The sequence below is a fragment of the Lupinus angustifolius genome, chromosome LG05, assembly GCF_001865875.1.
Source record: "Lupinus angustifolius cultivar Tanjil chromosome LG05, LupAngTanjil_v1.0, whole genome shotgun sequence".
Classification (NCBI taxonomy): Eukaryota; Viridiplantae; Streptophyta; class Magnoliopsida; order Fabales; family Fabaceae; genus Lupinus; species Lupinus angustifolius.
In genome coordinates this window covers 8,095,940-8,119,688 of record NC_032013.1, presented here as the reverse complement: position 1 = coordinate 8,119,688, position 23,749 = coordinate 8,095,940, and the positions used below count along the sequence as shown (strand labels likewise).

At 33.7% G+C, this 23,749-nt stretch overlaps 1 protein-coding gene and 1 long non-coding RNA gene across 4 annotated transcripts in view; one reads left to right on the top strand and one right to left on the bottom strand.

Annotated features, from left to right (window-relative positions):
- Positions 16,829-23,749, top strand: part of LOC109347631 — a 19,249-nt gene continuing 12,328 nt past the window's right edge. For 2 of the 3 annotated variants that reach the window (XM_019587571.1, XM_019587569.1), the window contains exons 1-5: positions 16,829-17,023; positions 17,724-18,139; positions 18,339-18,432; positions 19,506-19,692; positions 19,783-20,038. In XM_019587571.1, the coding sequence (XP_019443116.1) occupies positions 17,786-18,139; positions 18,339-18,432; positions 19,506-19,692; positions 19,783-20,038 (891 nt within the window). In that variant the 5' untranslated portion in view covers positions 16,829-17,023; positions 17,724-17,785. Of the gene's footprint in view, positions 17,024-17,721; positions 18,140-18,338; positions 18,433-19,505; positions 19,693-19,782; positions 20,039-23,749 lie in introns of all 3 variants that reach the window. The other variant, XM_019587570.1, reaches the window with a different exon arrangement.
- Positions 20,618-21,845, bottom strand: LOC109347632. Its single transcript, XR_002107627.1, has 3 exons — positions 21,743-21,845; positions 20,819-21,471; positions 20,618-20,675 (listed from the first exon to the last, which is right to left on the bottom strand). It is a non-coding gene; the product is annotated as an uncharacterized LOC109347632 (long non-coding RNA).

The following is a 23,749-nucleotide window of genomic DNA, read 5'->3' as shown; positions in this document are numbered from 1 at the left end:
GACCTCGAAATGAGTTCGCCATCACCTACATCAACATGAGTCAAATTAGAAACATTGAATGTGGCACTTATGTTACCATACTCACCTGGACGTTCAAGCTTGTAGGCATTATCATTCACTTTGTCCACCACACGAAATGGGCCATCTCCCCTAGGAAGGAGTTTGGATTTCCTTTGTTCAAGAAACCTTTCCTTCCTCATATGGACCCAAACCCCATCTCCGGGTTCAAATGCCACTTGCTTCCGCCCCTTGTTAGCTTGCTTTTCATAACTGGCATTACTTTTCTCGATTTGAGCCTTGACTTGCTCATGCAATTTTTGGACATACTCTGCTTTAGCCCTTCAATCCCTATGATTCAAAATAGAATCATTAGGAATTAGTAACAAATCAAGAGGTGTTAATGGGTTAAACCCATACACAACTTCAAAAGGTAAAAAATCAATAATGCTATGAGTTGCTCTATTGTAGGAAAAGTCAACATGGGGTAAACATTCCTCCCATGACATCATATTCTTCTTGATCACGACCCTTAGGAGAGAGGAAAGAGTCCTATTGACAACCTTTGTTTGCCCATCTGTTTGAGGATGGCAAGTGGTTGAATAGAGAAGCTTAATATCAAGCTTCCTCCATAGGGTCCTCCAAAAGTGAGTAAGGAACTTTGTGTCCCTATCACTTACAATACCTTATGGTAGACCATGGAGTCTAACCACTCCCCTGAAAAACAAATCAGCAATATGGTTAGCATCATTAACTTTCTTGCATGGGATAAAATGTGTCATTTTAGAAAATCAATCAACAACCACAAAGATTGAATCATTACCTTTATTTGTTCTAGGCAGCCCTAAAACAAAATCCATGGATAGGTCCATTCAAGATGAATCAGGGATAGTTAATGGGGTGTAAAGGCCATATGGCATGACCCTTGACTTGGACTTTTTACATATTATACACCTTTAACAAAAGTTTTGCACGTCTTGTTCCATACGAGGCCAATAAAAATGTTATTTTAACATGTCCAAAGTCTTTTGGACATCGAAGTGCCCTATTAGACCCCCCCCCCTCATAGGATTCCCTCACCAACACTTCCCTAAGGGAACTTTTAGGCACACACAATTGTTTTTCTTTGAATAAAAAGTCATTAAGCCTAAAATACCCATTATAGGTTGAATGCACACAAGCAACATAGATTTGTGAAAATCTTTGTCAATCTCATATTGTTCCTTGATGCATTCCAAACCAAACAATTTGGTTTCCAACGTGGAGAGCAACGCGTGCCTCCTAGAAAGAGCATCAGCCACCACATTGGCCTTCCTGCATCAAAACAGCTCCAATTCCAATGTTAGAAGCATCACATTTCAATTCAAATGATTTAGAAAAAATTGGAAGCATTAATACAGGTGCACTAGTGAGTTTGGCCTTAAGCTTGTAAAATTCCTCTTCTTGTCTTTCACCCCAATGAAAAACAACATTCTTTTTTACAAGCTCATTAAGAGGTGATGCTAAGGTACTAAAATCCTTAACAAACCTTCTATAGAAGCTCGCTAAACTATGGAAGCTCCTCACCTCAGTCACGGTTTTTGGAGCAGGCCAATCCTTGATGGCCTTTATCTTCTCTTGATCCACATGGACCTCATTAGCATTTATCATGAATCCAAGAAAAATCACATGATCAACACAAAAATTGCATTTTTCAACATTAGCATATAATTTTATTTTCTTAAAACCAGCAAAACAACTCTTAGATGTTCATGACGCTCATTCAAGGTTTTAGAATAAATCAGAATATCATCAAAGTAGACAATAAAATTTTTACCCAAAAACTCCCTTAGGACATGGTTCATCAAACCCATAAAAGTGCTTGGGGCATTGGTTAGCCCAAGTGGCATGACAAGCCACTCATATAAACCACAAGTGGTCTTAAAGGTAGTTTTCCACTCGTCACCTTCTCAGATCTGAATTTGATGGTAGCCACTTTTTAAATCGATTTTTGAAAAGGTGGTGACACCATACAATTCGTCCAAAAGGTCATCCAACCTTGGTATTGGATGTCTATAATTTACCGTTATGTTGTTCACAGCTCTACAATCAGTACACATCCTCCATGTGCTGTCCTTTTTGGGCACCAAGATCACTGGAACATCACAAGGGCTTAGGCTCTCTTGAACCCACCCTTTTTGCATCAACTACCCAATTTGCTTTTGAATCTCTTTTGTTTCAGTGGGGTTACACCTATAGGTTGGCCTATTAGGTAGGTGTGCATCGGGGATGAGATCAATTTGGTGCTCAATGCCCCTTAAAGGTGGTAAACCGTGAGGTACCTCCTTAGGAAACACATCACCAAATTCCTACAGAAAATTTTCAACAAACAAAGGCAATTCTCCTTTCTTACAAGGGTTAGTGGTTAGATAAAACTCCCTACTAAAAAGTAGGTACAAAGGTTACTTTGAAACCAAAGCATGTTTTATTTCCCCCTTGGTTGCAATATACCCCTCTCTTTTCACAAGCTCACTTTTTTTTGTCTTTTGTGTGTATCCTTCTTTCCACTCATTTTTACTTTCTTTTCACTCGGATTTTCACACAAGTTTTCTCTCTCCATATTTTTTCTCTCCATCTCAATCTTTTCTCTCAATTTCTTTTGTTCCTCACTAACTTGTCTAGGTGACAATGGAGAAAGCACCACCTTTCGGTTTTTGTGCTGAAAAGAGAACTTATTGGAACGCCCATCATGGGTGGTTCCCTTGTCATATTGCCATAGTTGGCCCAAGATTAAGTGGTTGGCCTCCATGTCAACAACATCACATAAAACCAAATCTTCATATCTTCCAATTGAAAATGGAATTTCAGCTTGCTTGTTAACCAGCATCTCCCCTACCTCACTTAACAATTGTAACCGGCAAGGAGTGGGATATGACTTAGTCACAAGATTAAGTTTTGACACCAATCTTGCACTAACCACATTTGCACAGCTTCCACTATCAATTATTAATGAACAAAACTTACCATTCACTAAACATCTTGTGTGAAAGATGTTTTCCCTTTGACTTGCATCATGCTCTTTGATTTGGCTTCCTAAGAGTCTCCTCACCATGAACAAATATCCTTCAGGAATGGTATCATCCTCCTCTTCATGATCATCCTCCTCATCACTAGAAACTTCAGATTGAGACTCCACTTCTCCATTATTCATGATCATAGTTCTCCTAGTGGGACATTGAGAAGCAATATGTCCAAGGCCTAAGCACTTGAAACATTTCAAATCTAGGCTCCTTTGGTTGGACCCAACTTGTTGCTTTCCCTGGCTTGTGGCCACGACCTCCTTGGTACTAGGTGTACCATCTAATGATCATCCTTCCTCCTTTTTGGACTTGTCCATCCACTTTGAAGTTTGGAACTTGGAACTAGAACTTGAGGAAAATTTTGACTTCTTCCTCCTCAATTGTTGCTCTACTTTCATGGCTTGTTGAACCAAGTCATCCAATTCAAAATAATGTTGCAATTCAACAACATCTTGGATATCTTGGTTTAATCCATGTAAAAATCTAGCCATGATAGCCTCCCTATCCTCCTCGAAATTGGACCTTAGCAAAGCTAATTCCATTTCCTTAAAGTATTCATCAACACTCTTAGACCCTTGAGTGAGCCTTTGGAGTTTGTTATAAATATCACTTTGGTAAGAACTAGGGACAAACCTCCTTCTCATGAGAAACTTCATCTCCTCCTATGAATCAATAGGTTTGGCTCCTATCCTACTTCTCTCCTTGTTAGGTTGATCCAACCAAATCAAGGCATATTCCTTGAATTCAAGTGCAGCCACCTTAACCTTCTTATCCTCGTGGTAAGAGTTGCACTAAAAAACTTGCTCCATTTTTAGCTTCCATTCTAAGTATGCCTCCGGATCATTTTTCCCAATAAAGGTAGGAACCTTTATTTTGACCCCTTCAAGCCTATCCTCCTCATGTTTCCTTCCCCTACGTGCTCCTCTTGCTCTCCTCCTTCCTCCTTCCTCCTCATCACTTGAATAATCATTTGCATGATATCCAGGCCTCATATCATACCCCACTCTCATTTGATGCATCTCCCTTCGTACGGTTTGGAATTGTGTTGTCATCATGGCATGAAGTGTTGTTGTCCTTGTGGACAATGACGGACTATCACTTTCATGAGACATATTCACTCAACTCACTTGTGCTTCACTCAATATTTTTGTGGAAACTTCATCACTCAACACTCACTCTCCTCCACGCCCCTTTTGATTGAACCAATGGAAGCACCAAGAATTTGTGAAAGAAAACACCCAAACTTATCAAGAAATATTGTGACACAAATTTGTTGTGGAATTTTGACTCTTTGACACTTTTTGATTATTGTTTTGTGTTGGACATTGACACTGTGACACTTATGAATTTTTTTTTGTAAGAAGAATGAAGAAGACAAGCAACAAGAACAATTTTTTTATGATGCCACTTAATGTGAACCTCTTTTGGAAGTTCTTTGAAACGATCTATCTTGTTTGGTGACTTGACTTTGCCCACGTTTTGAACGCTGATTTTTATGATTGTAATGGCAGCGAAATGATATTGTAAAGATAAAAGAAGATGGATAAGAAATGGGGTGGTAGGCGCCATAACACTTGAGGTGTTGATAAGCCAAGGTGATGTTCGCCACAAGAAATTGGTTCTTGATAAGAACTTTGAATCTTGGTTCAGCCAAGAAGTTTGGAGAAGACAATATGCTCTCACAAGGAAGTATTCCTCAAAATAAACTCAAAATCAACTTAATTTTTCATTCAGTAAATTCAAGTAAAAATAGAGGCAAGTCAAGCATGACTCTCCACTTGACCCACTATGAACCAAGACTTATTTTTGTCTAGATTAAGGCTACTTCTTGGCTGGTTACATTGGATTCCCTTCCAGCAATGATGGTCACATTTTTTGTGAAAATAAAACTACATGGTATTTCCTAAATAATTAAATTGCAAAGAGAATTAAAGAGGTGCATTGGATTCCATTTTGTGCTCAGCCAAGTGAAAGCATTGAAGCATATGCTTAGGATTCCATAATTCCTTGAAGAATTCGGCCATTATTGATTGCTTTGGTCTTCACAAATTTATGAGGGGAAATGAGACCTTGGACTAAGGCAAGGGACTTGGCTGGATACATGCATGAAGATTCCAAGTTGCCACACACACAAACAACAATGTGAGTTCCCAATCATATGCATTAAATGCAGGGCCATCCCTCTCTCCAACTTTTAATGATGGTAGTTGCAATTAATGCAAATTTGTTCACTCTTCAAACATGTCTTTATTCTGAATTCAAATTAATAAAAACAAGTTTGAAACACGCAAAAACAATTATAAAACATGAAAAATAACAGGCCTCGAGTTTTCCCACTTTTTTGGTAGGCACGGTCAAGCCATGCCCTGGGACACGGTCGTGTCTCAATTAAAATTGTGGGATATTTCGGACAGAGGCTTACAAGGCCTGGCCGTGTCGTGGGGCACGGCCATGTACAACATTTTCCTCTTTTTGGCCAATTTTCAAAGTAACACAGTAAATGAGTTTAGAACTCCTTTGGTCTAATCTTGTAACACTATCCTTTAGGCTATCCATGAGTTGCCATAGTGCATTTTGTGCTCTTTTGGTCCTTGCCATTGTCATGGGACCACCAATTACTCTTAGTCCATCATGATTGGGCTCACTTGGGATAACATCATAATTCATTTTGATTTGACATAACCCTATACTATATTACAATTGAATTTTGAAAGAGATTCAAGTGTAACATAATAAAGTGTTAACTTATAAATTTTATGTGTTGATTAAAGATTCCTAAAAACATAATTTCAAACCCATTCATGGTTTGTAACTTTGTACATAGGAATAATATGCAAAACGTGCAATTCAATTAATGGATAGTTACTTAAACAATAAAATAGTGATGAAAAATAAATCTAACCGCTAACATTTACTTTTTGTCATTTATTTTCCGCAACTAACTTTTACTTTCTGTTATTTACTTTTCCGCAACTAACATTTATTTTCAATCATTTACTTTTCCGCGACTAACATTTATTTATTGCTTTATTCTTTTATTCTTTATATCAACCCTTTGGAAGAAGTGGTACGGTTAACTTCTAACTTTATTCTTTTGTTCATTTTATTATTCTTTGATATCAACCTTTCGTAAGGAATGTTATGGTTAACTTAATAAAATAAGACTGACCTTTATGGTATGGTTAAAAGGAACCCAAAAAAGGAGTAAATAAATAAAGTCACTAATCAAATAAATTGTTCATCACTCATCACTCTAATTAAATAAATAAACTTACAATTGGGAAAACCCTCTCAACAAAGTAACACATTTGTTGTTGAGGGGGGAATTCATGATGTATAAACTCTGTTCAATAAATTAGCGTCGTTGCTGGGGAATTGCTAGATAATAGAAATTCATACTTATGTTTTTTATCAATAGTAATTGTAAATACAATTTTATTTCAATTTGTACAAATTTATTTTTCTGTTTTGTACATTTTTTATAAATTAAAAATCCAAAAAGAAGGCAAAAGTTGAACTAGTGGAGTGAATATCCACTAGTTAAGAAACCTTTATTGTTATTATAAAAATTTTAGGTGATGTAGAAGTACCCATCATCAATGTTTTTAAAAAGAACAACATAAAGGGGATTGGAATCAACAAGGATTAGTGGCTGGATTTTTTAAAGAAGAATGAAGAAGCCGGATCTTCAAAATTCCAAAAAGGGAAGCTACTCTAATCCTTAAAGGCTAGGTATTCACATGCACTTTTGGGTGCACATATTTTATTTTGTGATACTTGAACCTACATCTCCATAAACATGTCTTAGTTTATGATTTTTAAGGTTGTGAAACAAAGTTTTAAAACTAAGAGCATGTGTGTTCAATTTGTGCCAAAAAATAATTTTTCCAAACTTGAGGACTCCTAAAAAGTGTTATATGGTTTACTAAGTTGCTGTTTGGTTTACCATTTATCAAAATAAATTCTGAATGGATTTATTTGTGGTTGTTTGAATTGATATCTTGTTGTTGGATTTCCATAAAATTATGTTTGGATTTCATTTTATCAATTGAACTGGAAAATGCTTAATTTTTTTTTTCACTGGAAACATAATTTTCATGAAAATAGCATGATGCTTGATTGGAATTTCTGTCAATCAAATTTAATTCATGAACATAATGTTTTTCACATTAAGAAAATAATGTAAATTGTTAGACTAACCTCAAGGAAAAAGAAAATTACAATTTCAAATGATTTTAAGGAAAACAAGTCCAAAAACAAATAGAAAAAATGAGGAGTTAGCTCTAAAGGCACTATTATCTTGGAGTGGATAGTAAAATCAAGGAGAATGAAATTCTGTGTTCTCCTAAAAATGTTGGTTAGTTTTTATTTTTCATTCTTTCAAAATGTTACACAAACTTCCTTAAAATATTTTTCAAAATGACTTGAGGACAAGTCAAGAACTTAAGTTGGGGGAGTGTGTATAACATTTTGAAAGAAATTCATTTTTTGTATGTTTATTAAACAATTTTAGTGTGTGTTTGATTGCTTTTTAATTTTTTTTGTATGTGTTTACTTGCTTTAAATTTTTTTATTGTGTTTAATTTTTAGTTGTGTGATTACTTTACTTTCGTTTTGACATTTTATTTAAAAAGTGAAATTTTTTAAACTAAACTTAGGAAATAACACAAACTTGGCTTAAACAAGATCTATAACTTTGTAAATTAACAACATGAGTTGAAATTCTAAATTTTTGTGAATAAATCATAATGTCATAACTTTGATAAAATGAAAACTTTTTGGAAAATCATTTATCATGAACTTATGAATTTGTTTGAAAATCAAAGAGTTGTCTATAAACCAACCATGTAAGGGAGTGTAAGCCAAACACAAAAATTATGTGAGGTTAGTGGGAAACTTTTTGGTTTTGCACAATTGATTTTGTTTGACTCTTTCTTTACTTCGTTGCACACAATTTGATAGGAAATGATCAAGGCAAGTTCATTCAAATAGAATGAGCCACTTGACCAAAAATGACCAACCAAAAATAGGAAGATCCTTTGTTATCCCTTTTGAGTCTTAAAAAGAAAAATTATTTTGTCAAACACAACCCTTGACCTAATGTGGAAAAACAAAAATCAAATCTCCAATAATTTTATAAGTAAAAAGAGAGCATTTTTCAAGAAGAAGGTTGATGGAAAAAAAATTAAGTAGGGGGAATGGTTGGCCATGTAACAAAGTGTTCAAAATAAAAAATCTCAATCTCTTTACAAATAAAAAAAGTAAAGAAATTCTCCAATAACAAAAGGGAGTAAAAAGAGATTGAGAAAAATCAAGAAAAGTTACACAAAAAGGTCAAGAAAAAGAATGGGGAAATGAAGAAAAAGAAGAAAGGTGAAAAAGAGTATGTATTTAAAAAATATAAATCATTTTGCTCTCTTTTAACTTTGGAAGTAATTTTCAAAATCTTGAAAAATCAATTTTCTTTGATAGCCAAGCCTCATTACAACCTAAGGAAGATCGTAGTGATCCTTGAAAATTTTGTGTAATCAAAGTAAGTTTTGAGAAGAAAAACAAAATTAAATTCTTGCAAACCAAACAAGTTGAGTTTTGAGTGAAACACTTACCCATTTGGTTCCATTCTTGAACCGAGTGTGAAAATGCATCTCTTTGATTGATAACATTTTTATAAGTGAAGTGGTAAATGAATTTAAAAAAAAATATGTATTCATTCTTAGTTGGAAGAATTATGGTAAAAATCACATGATCATAAAAACGTCTCATAAAACTTTAGAATGATGCATAGTTCTAATCTTGTACATGCTAAATTTTTATAAAGCCAAGTTAGTTGTTATTTTACCTTTGTTTGGGGACAAACAAAGTCTTAAGTTGGAGGGAGTTGATAAGTGCCAAAAATACCTACTTTTCATATACATTTTAGGGCACTTATCCTATGCAAATATGTGAAAACCAACTTAATTCAACACTTTTTAGATAAATTTTGTATGTTTGAATAAAATAATTTTTTATCACCTCTGGTCCAATTTTTCTTTGAGTTTTTTAGGAAATTGAATCAAAACGAATTCATTCAAAAGATAGCCAAGAATTCATGTCAAATCACAAGCTAAAAGCACAAACAAATTGTTCAAAATAAACAAACTAAACACGCCAAAATATATGATTTTAGCCCTTATAAGTTATAAAAAATGGATTCCCCCTTTCATGCTCATGTCATGGGGAGGTACTGCAACAAGCTAAGCATGGCATGCTATGTGCTTAGCTTGTAACCAAAAAGATTGCTTCGGATTGAAGAAAGGTAGCTTACCTTACCTTGAAGAAATCCAATCTAGGTGTGCTAAGCAAAATGCATAAATTAAAAGCTTACCTTGTCATGAAGAAATCATTCCAAAAGTGTCAAGTAACCAACTAAAATTAATTCCAGAACCACGGGGAAAAGGTTGCTTCGGCTTGAAGAAATGTAGGTTACCTCGCCATGAAGAAATCTGCCCCGCAACTAGGTGTGGACACCAGCCACACAAAACCTCACCATGAAGAAAGCTAAGCCAACTCACAAAGCAACTTGCCATTCTTTACTTGAAGACCAAGCACATTACCTCATGCATGACCTAAGCTATGACAAGAAAGTAGTAGGTGTCACTTTTCATGGAGCCTAGCCCACAATAGGCTGGCCACTAGGGGTGGCAAGCTAGTGACCCACCAACTTTGGGAGGGCCAAACAGCCCCAAGCAAGCAGCTAGACAGCCAAACAAGGCAGTTGGGCGTTTTTCAGATTTGCCTATAAAGGAATCTTCATTCTCCACCATTTTCATCATTGGAGATACCATTTTCTTCTTATTTTTTGTTCCACTATTTGTTAGGTTTTTCTTAGGCTTTTATTTCATCAAAATTCAGAGGGAATGGAGTTGGAAAATGAGGTGCAAAAACATGATTTTGTAACCTCATTTGGAACCAAAAGCATTTAATCTTTGGATGGATGGCTAATGCTCCAAAACGTTGGACTATAGTGTAAGTTCTTGTACTTTTCTCTTCTTCCTCATTTATACAAGTTATTATTTTGGTTATATTGATTCTTTAAGAAGTTCTTAATGCGGTTTTAGATTGATCACCTAAAACTTGATTTAAAGATCCCGAACATGCTTCTTCTTCAAGTGTTGACAAGTGAACTAAAAAGTTTAAACTACACCTTAGTTTACTTGCCATATCAAAGAATCTATTTTAAGCATTTTGTATTCAAGGCTAAATAATGTTAACGGAGCCTAATGTAGGGTGTGACAACATACTCCAACGAGTGACGGTTAACTATTGTTTAGTGTATTACGCAAGGTTCAAAAATTATCTTTTCTATTCTAGGTTAATAAATGGTGTATGGTTTAACCCAAGTATAACTCATAACTTGCATAAATTATTATGTTGATATTGTTCAAGAAATTATTCCATCATTCTAACAATATTCTTCTCTTGATTTTTAAATACTTAGTTTCTTTAATTTTTCATGTTTCTTAGTTGATAAAATCACCAAAACAACATTATGAAAATGCAAAGAGTCAAGACCTGCACATTTAAGGCTAACTGAAGTTTTGATGAAGAAAACGGACATACAAGAAAGCTTGAAGATCGTACAACAAAGAACGAGTCGAAGACTCATAGGTTGCATCTATAGACTTAGGGCGTTATAATATTTACTTGTATTAGAAGTCTTAAGATTATTGCCTTAGATTGAGTCTAGGTTAGGTAAACCTAGGTGGGAAGTCTCACAAGAACTAAAATTGAACACGACTAAAATTGAGGCATAACATCTAGATATCTTATGATAAGTAGGCTCATGATATACATACATAGTCTTATGCATTAAAATGTATTATATTTTGAAAAGCTATGTATAGCATCTCCATATCATATAGGTAGTTTACCATACATCAAGAAAAACATTTTTAAATCAGTATAATCGATTAAGCAGTATGTGTCATCGATTATCTAGAATTCAGTTACCAATTGATCTGATGTTGTTAGCACATTAATCGATTCTCTAGTTTTCTATGCATTGCATTCTTGCATATAATTCTTGATTTCTTTGAGAGAAAAGTGAGGAAAATCTTTTTCGGAAAAGAGAGCAAATCAATTTTTGGAAAACCTAATGCATTAAATTTCATTTAGAATTAGGTTCTTGTGGATTCTCTACTTTGTGTTTTAGATTGAGTTTCAATAGTTGAATCTGAGTATTAAGTACTCAAGTCAACTCAATATATTCTATCTTGAACACAAGAGTTAATTTGTTTGTGAATTGTTTCACTATAAGAGAAATCTTGATAATCTTCACAAAGACTAAGAGGTCTTAGTACGAGCGATACCGAGGCTGGGGCCAAATCGCGAAAGGATAGGAGATCTTAGTAGGCGATTTAGTTAGGTCAAACCTAGGTTGTCAAGCTCATAGGTTCTAAGAAAGCATCAGCTTAGTTTTTCTATTTTTGTAATTGGAAGTGTGTTTGTAAACTTACAATTGCAATAGTGAAGAAAAATCTCTCGAGATCAGAAGGGGATGCCTAGATGCAGTATGCAATGGACCGCAAACGAACCAGGATAAAAATTCCTTGTGCACCTCTTTCTATCCCTAACCTCTTTACTTTTATTCTTTAATTTTTTGATTAATTGTGTTAATATGAGTTGCATGTTATAATATGTTTTACTGTCTTTCTATAACTTCAATAATCAATCAATTGTGTAAAGATTTGGTAATCGGTAACTTGTTATGCAAGAAACCAAAGAATCAAGTAGTGCAATGTCAGGATAATTGATTATCCACAAGCATAATCGATTAAGTCCAAGTACTGTTTAATCGATTAAAACCAAGCGTAATCGATTAAGTGCAGTCTTTTTTAGTTTTGTGTAAATTATAGGAAAAGCGGAGTCAGTGATTTACGACACCTATTCAACCCCCGTTCTAGGTGTATTCTGACTTGTTGATACCCAACACTTTATGTGTTACTTTCTTACTTTTGATAAAAGATATCAAGTGTGAGTACATTTTCATTAGGCAATTCCTTGTGGTTCGGCATAACTCTATACTATACTAAAATTCAATCTTGAAAGAGATGCAAGTGTTAAATAATAAAGAGTTAACTTCTAAATTTTATGCTAGTTGATCCACTGACTAAGGGTTTGGTACATAAAGTCTTTCATGAGCACATTACTCATATGAGTGTTGTTTCTTAGGATACCTTAGTTCAGTGGAAGTCTATATGTTTTATGATTTACTTTGGATGTCATATATTGTTTTATGCATAATAAAGTTGATGATTTATCATTCTATTTTGAACTTGTGTATTTTTGTTTGTAATTATTGTGTTACAATTAAATATTTTGGATTGATCTCATTAAAGAATAAAGAATGACTAGTTGGAAATAGACATGTTTGAGATCACATTGCATGAAATTTTCATGTCACTCATCCATATTTGATACATGTCATTAAGTATATTAATATGATGGTCATCGTGGTCGAGTCACGCTTGAATGTGATGAAGGTCGTGGTGGTTCTATATGTGATATAAAATGGACTAGATTGTATTAAGGAGAAGTCTAAATATAAATAACATGCATATGCATGCCTAAAGAGTAATTTCTAATTAAGGCCCAACTCGGAGATTGTTAGAAATTCATAATTTCTGATTAAGGCTGACATCATATATTTAATACAATTATATCGGTCATTCATTTTGGTATTACAAATAGGGATGACAATGGGTCTGGATGGATCCAGGTAGTGCATTATCTGAAACTGCATTGTTCTACCATTTTGGAACTCATACCCGCCCTGTAGGTACCTACTTAGTCTGCTACCTGCAAGTCTTTGGTTGGGTACCCAACGGATCCATTGTTCTACCATTTGTGCATATCTTTTCTATAATCGTGTATGTTATTTTAGACACTTAAAAGAAGAAGAAAAAATGATAATAACAATTACAAAACACAATTAAAGGTAAATCACACAACTTTAAATTTTCAGTTAAGTATATATCTTTTTACTAAAAAAACATAATTTAGAATAAGACAAAAATATATATCTAACGTATAACATCTCTCCATTAACATAATACCATATCACAATTATGGATTAACAAATATAACATCACTTTTAACAACATAACATCAAAATTATGACGGAACATATGTTTAATTATGTTACTATATATATATATATACATGTTTAGGAATTGCGATTTAGGTCTCATGGGTCTTGGTACCTCATTACCCAAACTAGACTCGTTCAATAGTGAGTTTCAAAATCTTCGGTTCCAACTACATGCGAGTCCAAAAATATGGACTCAGACCCTACCCATTATGGGTATTACCAGCGGTACCCATTGTTATCCATAGTTACAAAATAAGTTATCTAATTCTGATAATCCATAGGACATCTAAAATTGATAATGAATATGGGCTTAATGATTGAATACCCAAATGATTGGCCTATAAATGTTAGTTTGAGAGTTGGATTTTGGAGGGGAATGAATGAAAAGAGAAGGCTTATGAGTCATCTCACAAGTGTATTTCATGGTTCCTCAAGCCTTCCATTTCCCTTTCTTTCCCTCCAAAGTTCAACTCCCAAATTAACCCTAAGGGATAATGAGAACCCTATAAGTTAACACATAAGGAACGGTTATGACCCTCAAGACACAAAATCACAAACAATTTGGACATCTCCTCATCAAAGAGAAAACAAAGATCCCAAAAGGAATTCATGAATTGGTTGAGGAAGACCATTATTCCAAAACTCTATGAAAAAGCATATAAAAGGAATAGATATGAGAAACATAGATTTATGTATGTTTTATATCCTTATTTTTTTATATTATGTGTGACAATTATAAGATTCAATATCCTAAGATTGATTTTTCACCAATCGTAAAGGAAATTCTAACATGACGAACTTGTTGAAATATTATGAGAAGTAGTTGGAGCTCGTCTATAAAAAAGTGAAAATCAAGACAATATAGAGCGAAAAGAAAAATGGGAAAGTAAGTTTTTGTAATATATTTATCAGTGGCAAACTAAGTTGAGTATGTGAGAAAAAATGGGAATGTTAGACTAAGAGATATTAATCTTTCCGATTGTCCCCTACCTCATTTAGATTTATTATTAGTGTTCAGATTGGCTTGATGTTAGATGTGAAAACTAAAACCCCAACCCCTTTGACCGTCAATTTATTTTCGCAAAGAAAATTTATAAAAAATAATATCAAATTGGAAGTGAAATCTCCAACCAAAAATTACGGAGAACGTGACAACGTTGTGGGGGTGCCGTCTAAAAATTTTAGGGACAACCTTTGTTACTGTTGAGAGAGTTGACGGAAAAAATAAAAAAGATAAGAAAGGGAATCTTGTCACCCACATTATAAAAAAAACATAACCTTTTTGCAATTGTTGAGTTAAATCTGTATTAGGGCTTCGTTATTTTCATTCCATGTTTGAGGTTCTCTGTTTTGTAAAGATTCATGCTTAATCTGCCCATTAATGAAGAAATAATATTATTAAAACCAATATTTATTATAACTCAAGTTTAAAATTGTCTTTTACAAAGAACATAAATTATATTAAATATGTTTGATTGATGCTTCCATTATTTATGATGAACATTATATATGTTTTGAAGTTAAGTACTAAGTTCATTTTATCAAGTTATTGCGTTTAGTGACCTGAGTAAATAAAATCAAGTAATGTGTGTCTAAGACAAAGTGTGTCAACTGTCAATTGTGTCCATTAATCATTGTGTCCAACAACTTCAATCATATAATTTCGTGCTTTTGCTTTATATATACTCGTCCAATCATTTAAACCTAAATTTTCGTTTGTGGACTAATAATTCAATTCTTAGATATCTCGTTTTTTGATAAGAAAATTTTATAACTATTGAAATATAGTATGTTGTTTTCTCTAGCCTAACTCGTAGATTAAAAAAGACCAATCTACACATACATGAATAATGAGAAACATTTGAGTAATGTGCATGATATCTCATTAAACTCTCACATTAATAATTAAGAAACAAGACAAATATACAAGGAAGATGAACCCGAATACAACAAATCAAACATAATTAATAAATAACCAAACATGACCCAAGATATAACACATTCAAGTAATAACTTCTTTCTAAATATCAAAACTCAATGAACCAATATACTTAATGCTTATTCTAAATTGATACTTTTGTAGACTATAAAAACATTTTCTTAATTAGTTGAAACTTGCCTATAAAAGGTGCAAAATCTCAAGACAATATACAATAGATAGAAACAAAGAATTTGAAACTTTGTAAAAATTAATAGTTGTGTAGAAATTCTATATGTGAAAATTTTAACTTAAGTTTTTATCATATCTTTCTGTCCATTTGATATATATTATGTTTTTAATTTTAGTTTCAATTCATAGACTATGAGATTATAATTTGTTTATGTTTGGGAATCTTAGCTGAAAATTGAATATAAACTAATATGTTTCGTTTGGGTAATGTAGTCAAATTATTTTTTACTTAGTAAATTACAGGAAAAGAGTATGATGTTATTTGTTTATGTTATAATTATTTTGGTTGTTTTTTATACTATTTTTCAAATATACATTTTTTAATATTTACCATCATATATATTTTCAGCATAATTTTTTTAATTTTTAATATTGCTTAACAAAGGCTAAAAATATTAAAATAAAATACATTATAAAAATCAATATCAATATTAAAAAGCAACATGACAAAAAAAATAGAAGTTGTTAAACTTGAATTATACAATTCACAAAATAAATAATACATAAAAGGATGAAAGTTGTGGAGTTTGATGATGATGATGTGAAGAATTATGGAGTTTGGTGAAAAAGTAAAAAGGATAAGGGAGATAAAGTTATGATGGGGTAAAATGGGAAGGGAAAAAAATTGAAAAATAAACTAACAAAAAATAAACAAGCCCATAATTTTAGAGCTTCTACTTGTAGCTTTTATATATAAAAAAACAGAATTTAGGTTGTCAAACGTAAATATTTTAAGCTTAATTTTCAAAAAAATAAGCAAAATCTAAAATATTTAAGCCTTGCCAAACATGCACTAAATGTTAGATTCACTACTAGAGAAAATTTCTATCTTATGTATAAACTAATCAAATCACTTAAAATAATATAAAAAATATTTTGCGTTTTTAGATAAATGATAACTTTTATTTGGACTGAGATATAATTGATATACAAAAAGTGAAACCAAAATAATCTTTATAAGGTACTAGCGTGTCGATTGATACTTCATGCTCATGGATCTACATTCTTATTTTTTCTGATCTATATCATTTTTGTTACATAAAAACCAAAAATATAAGAAAATTAATCAAATATAGAATTGAAGAAGATGAAATAAAAATAAGAAAATATATGAAAAAATAATAATATATTATAAAAAATAATAAAAATAATATTTGAAAATTTATCATGATTAATAGAGGAGTTAAAAAAGATAATTTTGGAATCTTAAAAATTATGTCAAGGTATCCAAAAATTTGGCTTTACCTAGAACTATAGATGGTATCCTATGGTAGATTTATTGAAGTTTAGATAGGATTGACGTTAAATGTGAAAACTAAAATCCCAGGCTCCCAGCCCCTTTGACCATAAATTTATTTTCGCAAAGCAAATTATTAAAAAAATGATATGAAAGTGAAAGTGAAATCTCCAGCCAAGAATTACTGAGAACGTAACAACGTTGCGGTGGTGCCGTCTAAAATTTTTAGTTGACAACCCTTGTTACTGTTGAGAGAGTTGACGGACAAAATAAAAAAAAAGATAAGAAAGAGAATCTTGTCACCCACATTATTATAAAATCATAACCCCGTTTTGCGATCGTTGAGTTAAATCTGCATTTGGGCTTCGTTATTTTCATTCCATGTTTGAGGTTCTCTGTTTGGTAAAGATTCATTTTCAGATCCGAGACCGGTAAGTCAACGCTTAAAATTCAATTCAGTGATGATTCATCACTCCTATAATTATATGGTGTGATTTCCTTGACAGTTGCGGTTCTTCCATTTTGTTTGCTGAAAATCTAAATGGCTTTGCATTTCTACTTAGTAGTACTGATAAATTACGACTGTTTCTGTTTGTCCAAGATGAAGCCTCTCTAATTTTATTTTACTCTAGTTCAGTTTTATTTTGCAATGACTGTTTTTTGGGAAATGCTCTCTAAAGTTGTGTGGAGATGCTCTCCATTCAGCCGAGTTGAGTTTTGGAGGGAAAATAGGAGGAAGGGAGGCTCGAAAGCCATGAAATATAATTGTGAGATGATTTTTGAAGCCTCTCTTTCCCTTCATTTTTTTCTTTAAAACCTAACTCGCAAATAGACCTTAAGGTTAGAAAGTAATAGCTTATAGTGGATACTCTGTTTAAATGAGGGGAAGGGGAAGGGTTTTAATGGAGGGGAGAGACACAATATCCGGGGAGCCAAAATTGAGAAGTAAAGGCGTATGATGCCTCGAAAAGGTTGAACCAAACAAGAAAAGTTTATAAAAATCTATTCCTTTCCATCCACATTCTCCCAACCAAACAAACATGCTCACTTTAGAGGAACCTTATACATATTTTTCTGATATGTGGTTATGGGCTATGGTTATGTTCAACAAAGATGATGTTTATATTTCAGGTTATGATGTCAAAATGGCAATGTGATTTGAGATAAGATACTATCTAGTGTAGCGGTTTAGTATGGCCAGAGACTTGCTAGATTTGTTCTCCATGAGAAAATGGAGTTGCTCTTGGTCTCTTGCAGCTACTATTGCAACCGTTGTGGCATTGGTTTCTGTTGTACATCTATTCATGTTCCCTTTGACACCTTCTTTCAATTATTTTAAACTAGCTCGGGACTCTTGCCGTCCAACTAACTCCTCAGAAGAATTAACGAGCAACCTTGACAAGGAAGAACCTGCTATTGATTTGAATCATCAGTTCAAAATTGATTCGCACAGAGCAGTTGTTTATCGGGGTGCACCTTGGAAGGCTGAGATTGGCCAGTGGCTTGCAGGTTGTGATTTTATTACAAAGGACGTCAATATTACTGAGGTGATAAGTGATACCGTTTACTTGGATTTTCCTCTATTTTCTGTACATTCTTGTCTCTTTCATGAGCTGTTAGTTTGGGTTTTCTTGTTTTTCTAGTCCTTATGTTCTCATAAGTTGTATAGTTTTTATGTTATTGAATTGACTTGATCTCTGGTTACCAAAAGTAATTTTACTCCTTAATAAGATGGTCTATTAACAGATAATTGGTGGCAATAACTGCAAAAATGACTGCAGTGGCTTGGGCATTTGTAATCGTGAATTGGGACAATGTCGATGCTTTCATGGTTATGCTGGTTAGTTCTGTTATCTCCTTTCATCTTGCTGAGTTGATGTGCAATAGTTAATTAGAAGCAACAAATATTAGAAGATAACTCATTTGACAATCTTGCTATTATAACTTTCTCATATCATTTATTGTGTCACTTAATATACTGGTGATCACTAATCAGATTTCTTGATTTTATATCAATTCAAAAACATTATTTGGGGACTAGTAATTCAGAAGCAATCACTTACTCAAGGAGGCAACCAAGCCTCAAACAGTCCCAAAAATCATTGTGCAAACATTGCACCATGCTGAGTCTTCACCGCTGACACTGCTCCCCCGGCTGACCCTTCCCCCAGCACCAGTCGACCACAACTGACCAGATTCTATTGGCCACTAACAATAAGCACCTGATGGCAGCCTACTCTAGGCTGCCTTTTTACATTTGGTTTTTTGAAAAGAAGCGAAGAAGAAACAATGCTTTCTAGTTTTTTGGAAGGTAACATACCGAAAGAAAAAAATAGAAGGCTGTTGGTTCCTTGTAAAGTAGTGAGGCTTGCACAATCTGCAAGCAATGTACAATTAACAATTTACATCTCTGTATTTATTCCAAGTACAAAGAACATAAACAGTCAACGATTACAACATTATTCACATGCATACACAATTCTCAACATGCACAATTATCAAAAAGTAGTATACAGTTCTCATCAATTTATCAAAAGAAAATATTCATCATCTTGTTCTTGTGTCAGTTTCTGAATTCTCATTTTGAACTTGAAAAAAAAAACATTTCACAACGTCACTTGCTCAAAAAATTCAATCTTTCTTTCACTTCCCAATCTCCTCAGTTCTCTTTCTTGGTGTTTCTAATGTCTAAATAAGTTGTGTTGTAGCTCTTACTAGTAACTTCTAACTAACATCTTTTAATTATTAATAGTTAATAGCAAATATTCATTGCAAACTTCCTCCGGTTTGCTTAAAATTGAATAAATAAAATTACATAACTTCTTTGGTACCATTTTATGAATATGTTAGATGATTTCTTGAAACATTTATTTCATAATTTGATCGACAATCATGATATTTTATGAGGTACAGGGGACGGATGCACTGAGAAATTGGAATTGGAATGTAATTACCCCGGATCACCAGATCAGCCATTCGGGCGATGGGTTGTCTCAATTTGCCCTGCCAACTGTGACAAAACAAGAGCAATGTGCTTCTGTGGAGAAGGCACAAAGTATCCCAATCGACCACTGGCAGAGTCATGTGGTTTTCAATTTAAGTATGTAAAGTCAAATTCTTAGTATTGAATGTCATTGGCTAACCTTCTGAATGAACACCAATCAAGTCATGCTATTTGTGTCTGTTTCAGTCAGCCTTCTGAACCTGGTGGTCCAAAACTAGTAAATTGGACAAAAGTTGACCATGATGTGTTTACAACTAATGGTAGCATACCAGGTTGGTGTAACGTGGACCCAGCTGAAGCATATGCTGGCAAGGTGAAAATCAAAGAGGAATGTGACTGCAAATATGATGGTCTTTCGGGCCGATTTTGTGAAGTACCTGTCGAATCCGTTTGCATTAATCAGTGCTCTGGACATGGCCACTGCCGTGGTGGATTTTGTGAGGTGATTCTTTTGTTTATTAATGTGGCATTGTTAATAACTAGAAAATACTGAGGTTCATAAATAAGAAAGAGTGTAGGAAAGAGTAACCTGTTATAGGGAGTTAGTGAAAAAACAAGAAAATAAAATATTATAAGAATTGTGTCTTGGATAATGAATAATTCTCCTCCAGGCCAATATGAAAATTGCAATTGCTCATGCTTGAGCTTCAAGAAAACGCAGAGAAAGTAAGAGAAGAGAAGAAGAAAACCTGAGGGAAAAGTGAAAATGCTTGAAAGCTAGAGAGAATTTGTGAAAAATTATATACAATTGATCTAATCATAATGATAACTGACTTCTAAACTAACTCTAACTATCACATTAAAATCGGTCTCTTCTTCAACAAGCTACCTACAATCTCTTAGTTTTGCATGTCCATTGCCTTGGGTATTCCCTTGGTTTTGTCCTCTGCCTTGGTATCTTTATCCCTTTCGTCTGCATCAATGGTGCTTAACAGCCAAGGCCTCCTAACTTCAATTTCAGTTGTCTGATGCCCCCCCCCCCCATTCCCAACCCCCTAAATCCCATTTTTCTCTCTTTTCTCCCATCTACCTATTCTGGTTCTCTCACTGCCAGCTCAACATTCTTCTTTGCTGCAGTCCTTTAGGGTTTGTTTGGGAATTCGATTTTAGAGGGGAAGGAAGGGAAAGAGAAGGCTTGAAAGTCATCCCACAAGTGTATTTTATAGCTCCCAAGCCTTCTAGTTCCATTCCTTCATCTCCAAAATCCAACTTCCAAACTAACCCTTAGTGTTAACATGTCACTACATTCCATTTTATCCTTCTGACACCATGGGTCTCATAAAAGAACGCTGGTGTTTGATTGGTTTAATAGAATAAAATATTTGTCGGCCCTATACTATTTTTGTCTGTGGCAGTTATATGAATTGGTTACTAGAAAATGAAAACAACAATCAAGCCTTTATTCTATTAGGTGATGTCAGCTATATGGATCGAACAATGCCATATATTCTATCATAAATTATGTTAATCGGCAAAACATTGATCTCTAAGTCTTCCTTAATCATTTCGTTTATGGTTTTTCTTGCTCTCTCTCTTCCTCTAGGAATTGTATTAGCTTTCATTTGATCTACTCTCCTTAAATGAGCTTTTACCGATATCCTTCGCATATGCCCAAACCACTTAAGGTGCGATTCTACCATCTTTTCTATAATAGGAGCTATTCTAACTTTCTCTCTGATGTATTCATTTCTAATCCTCTCTTGTCTAGTTTGTTCATTTATCCAACACAACATTTTCATCTTTGCTACATGAAATCTATTCTCTTATTATTTTATCTTCCATATCATCATGTATGATTCACCCAAGATACCTAAATTTAGTGACTTGTAGTATGATATGATCCTAATCTTTACCTCTATAGTAGGGTTTGTCCACCTCTTGTTATTTTATCTTCCAACATTTAGTGCTATATAACATTACATGTCTTATAGCTGTATAGTAAAACTTCTCAAGTTTTTGTGATGCTTTTTTTATCACATATGATACGTGTAACACTCTGCTATTTCATCAAACCCATTTGAATTCTATGGTTCACATCTTCGTCAATTTCCCTATCATCATGTATGATTCACCCAAGATACCTAAATTTAGTGACTTGTAGTATGATATGATCCTAATCTTTACCTCTATAGTAGGGTTTGTCCACCTCTTGCTAAACTTACACTCCATATATTCCGTCTTACTTTGACTTATACTAAATACATGTGCTTCTAAAACATGTTTCCACATTTCTAGCTTCCTATTTAATTCTTCTCTTGAATCTTCCACTAAGACATTATCATTCACAAAAAGCATGTATTGTGACACTAGTTTTTGGATATGCTTAGTGAGAACATCCAAGATATTGTAAACAAGTAAGGACTCAATGTTGATCCTTAGTGTAGTCCTACGACAATATGAAAATCTTTTGATACTTCATCTTGTTGTTGGTCTTTGAATCCATCGTACATATCCTTATTTGCTTGAATATAGATATTTCAAACACCTTTCTTCTCTAGAGCTTGCCATAAAACGTCTCTAGGAACCTTATCTTACACCTTCTCCAAATCAATGAAGACCATCTGTAAGTTCCTTTCATTCCTTCAGTATCTTTCCATTAATTGCCATTGCAAGTATAAATCTCCGACATAAAACCAAATTTATGTTCAGTGATATTTGTCTCTTGTCTCATCCTCCGCTCAATTATTTTCAGTGATAGTTTGCACAATTTTGTACGTTGCCCTTGTTCTTATAAATAAGAACTACAATTCTTTTCCTTCACCCATCTGACATCTTCTTAGACTTCATGATCTCATTAAATCACTTGGTGAGCCATCTAATGCACTGCTCTCCTAGAATATTTTAGGCCTCAATGGATATATTATCTGGTCAACCGCTTTGTCATTCTCCATATATTATTTATGATAAAAAATATAATTTTGATCCTCGTCTTTCGTGTGTAGTCTATAAGAAGGGAAAGAATTACGTCTCTCTTTGAAAGTTTGTGAAAATAGTTTTTCTATCTTTCTTTCATATCTTTGTCCTTTACCAAGATTTTTTCATCTTCGTCTTTAATGAATTTCACTTAGTCCAAGTCTCTTGTCTTTCTATCTCTAACCTTTGCAAGTATGTAGACACTTCTTCCTCTCTCTTGGTACCTAGAGATTTGTATAGCTCATCATACGATTTAGCTTTAGCTTCGCTTACCTTTTTCTTACTCTCTTTCTTAGCTACCTTGTATTTTCTTAAGTTTTAGAATTTTTACATAAAAACCATAATTTATAACATTTCCTTTTCACCTTAACTTTGTCTTGAAAACTTTATCTCGCCACCATGATTCTTCACCCTTTTGTTCAGAGCGTCTACCTTCATATAACATCTCTTTTGCTATCTTTCTAATTCCTTTGACCATCTCCTCTATATATCATTAGCACTTCCTTATACTTCCCAAACCTTCTTACGAAATGCTTTGATTGAAGCTCCTACTTCCCCTCTCTTCCATTTCTAGCATTTAATCTTTGGGATTCTATATTGTCATTTTCTTTCTACTCTATTTTTAATCCTTACATCCATAACTAAAACTCTATGTTGTTTCGTTAAGCTCTCACTAGATATGATTTGCAATCCAAAAAAATTTCCATATGATTTCCTTACAAGAAGGAAATTAATTTGAGAACGTGCAACTCCACTTTTATATGTGATAAGATGCGCCTTCTGCTTTTGGAAACACGTATTGACTGAAATCAAAAGCTGATGAGAAGTTTAGAACAATCCTATCTTCCATATTTGATTCTCCTATGCCATATTCACCATGAACATCTTTAAATCCTCTAGTGTCCCCTCCTACATGCCCATTAAAATCATCTCCAAAGAAAGTTTTTTCTCCTAATGGTATTGTGTGGACTACTCCTTCCAAATCTTCCAAAAATTTTATTTTATGATGTTCCTCTACCTCTACCTGGTGTGCATAAGCGCTAATCACATTAAATGTGTCTTCCTTGTTACAAACTCTCTACATTCACCACACACTTCTTCCATCTCTTATCTACAATTATACCAACCATATTTCTTGCTCTTGTCTTACCAGTGTACTACAGTTGAAAACCTGAAGTGTCTAATTCCCTTGCCTTTTCCTCAAGTCACTTATTTTGTTGTAGGCACATAAAATTAATCC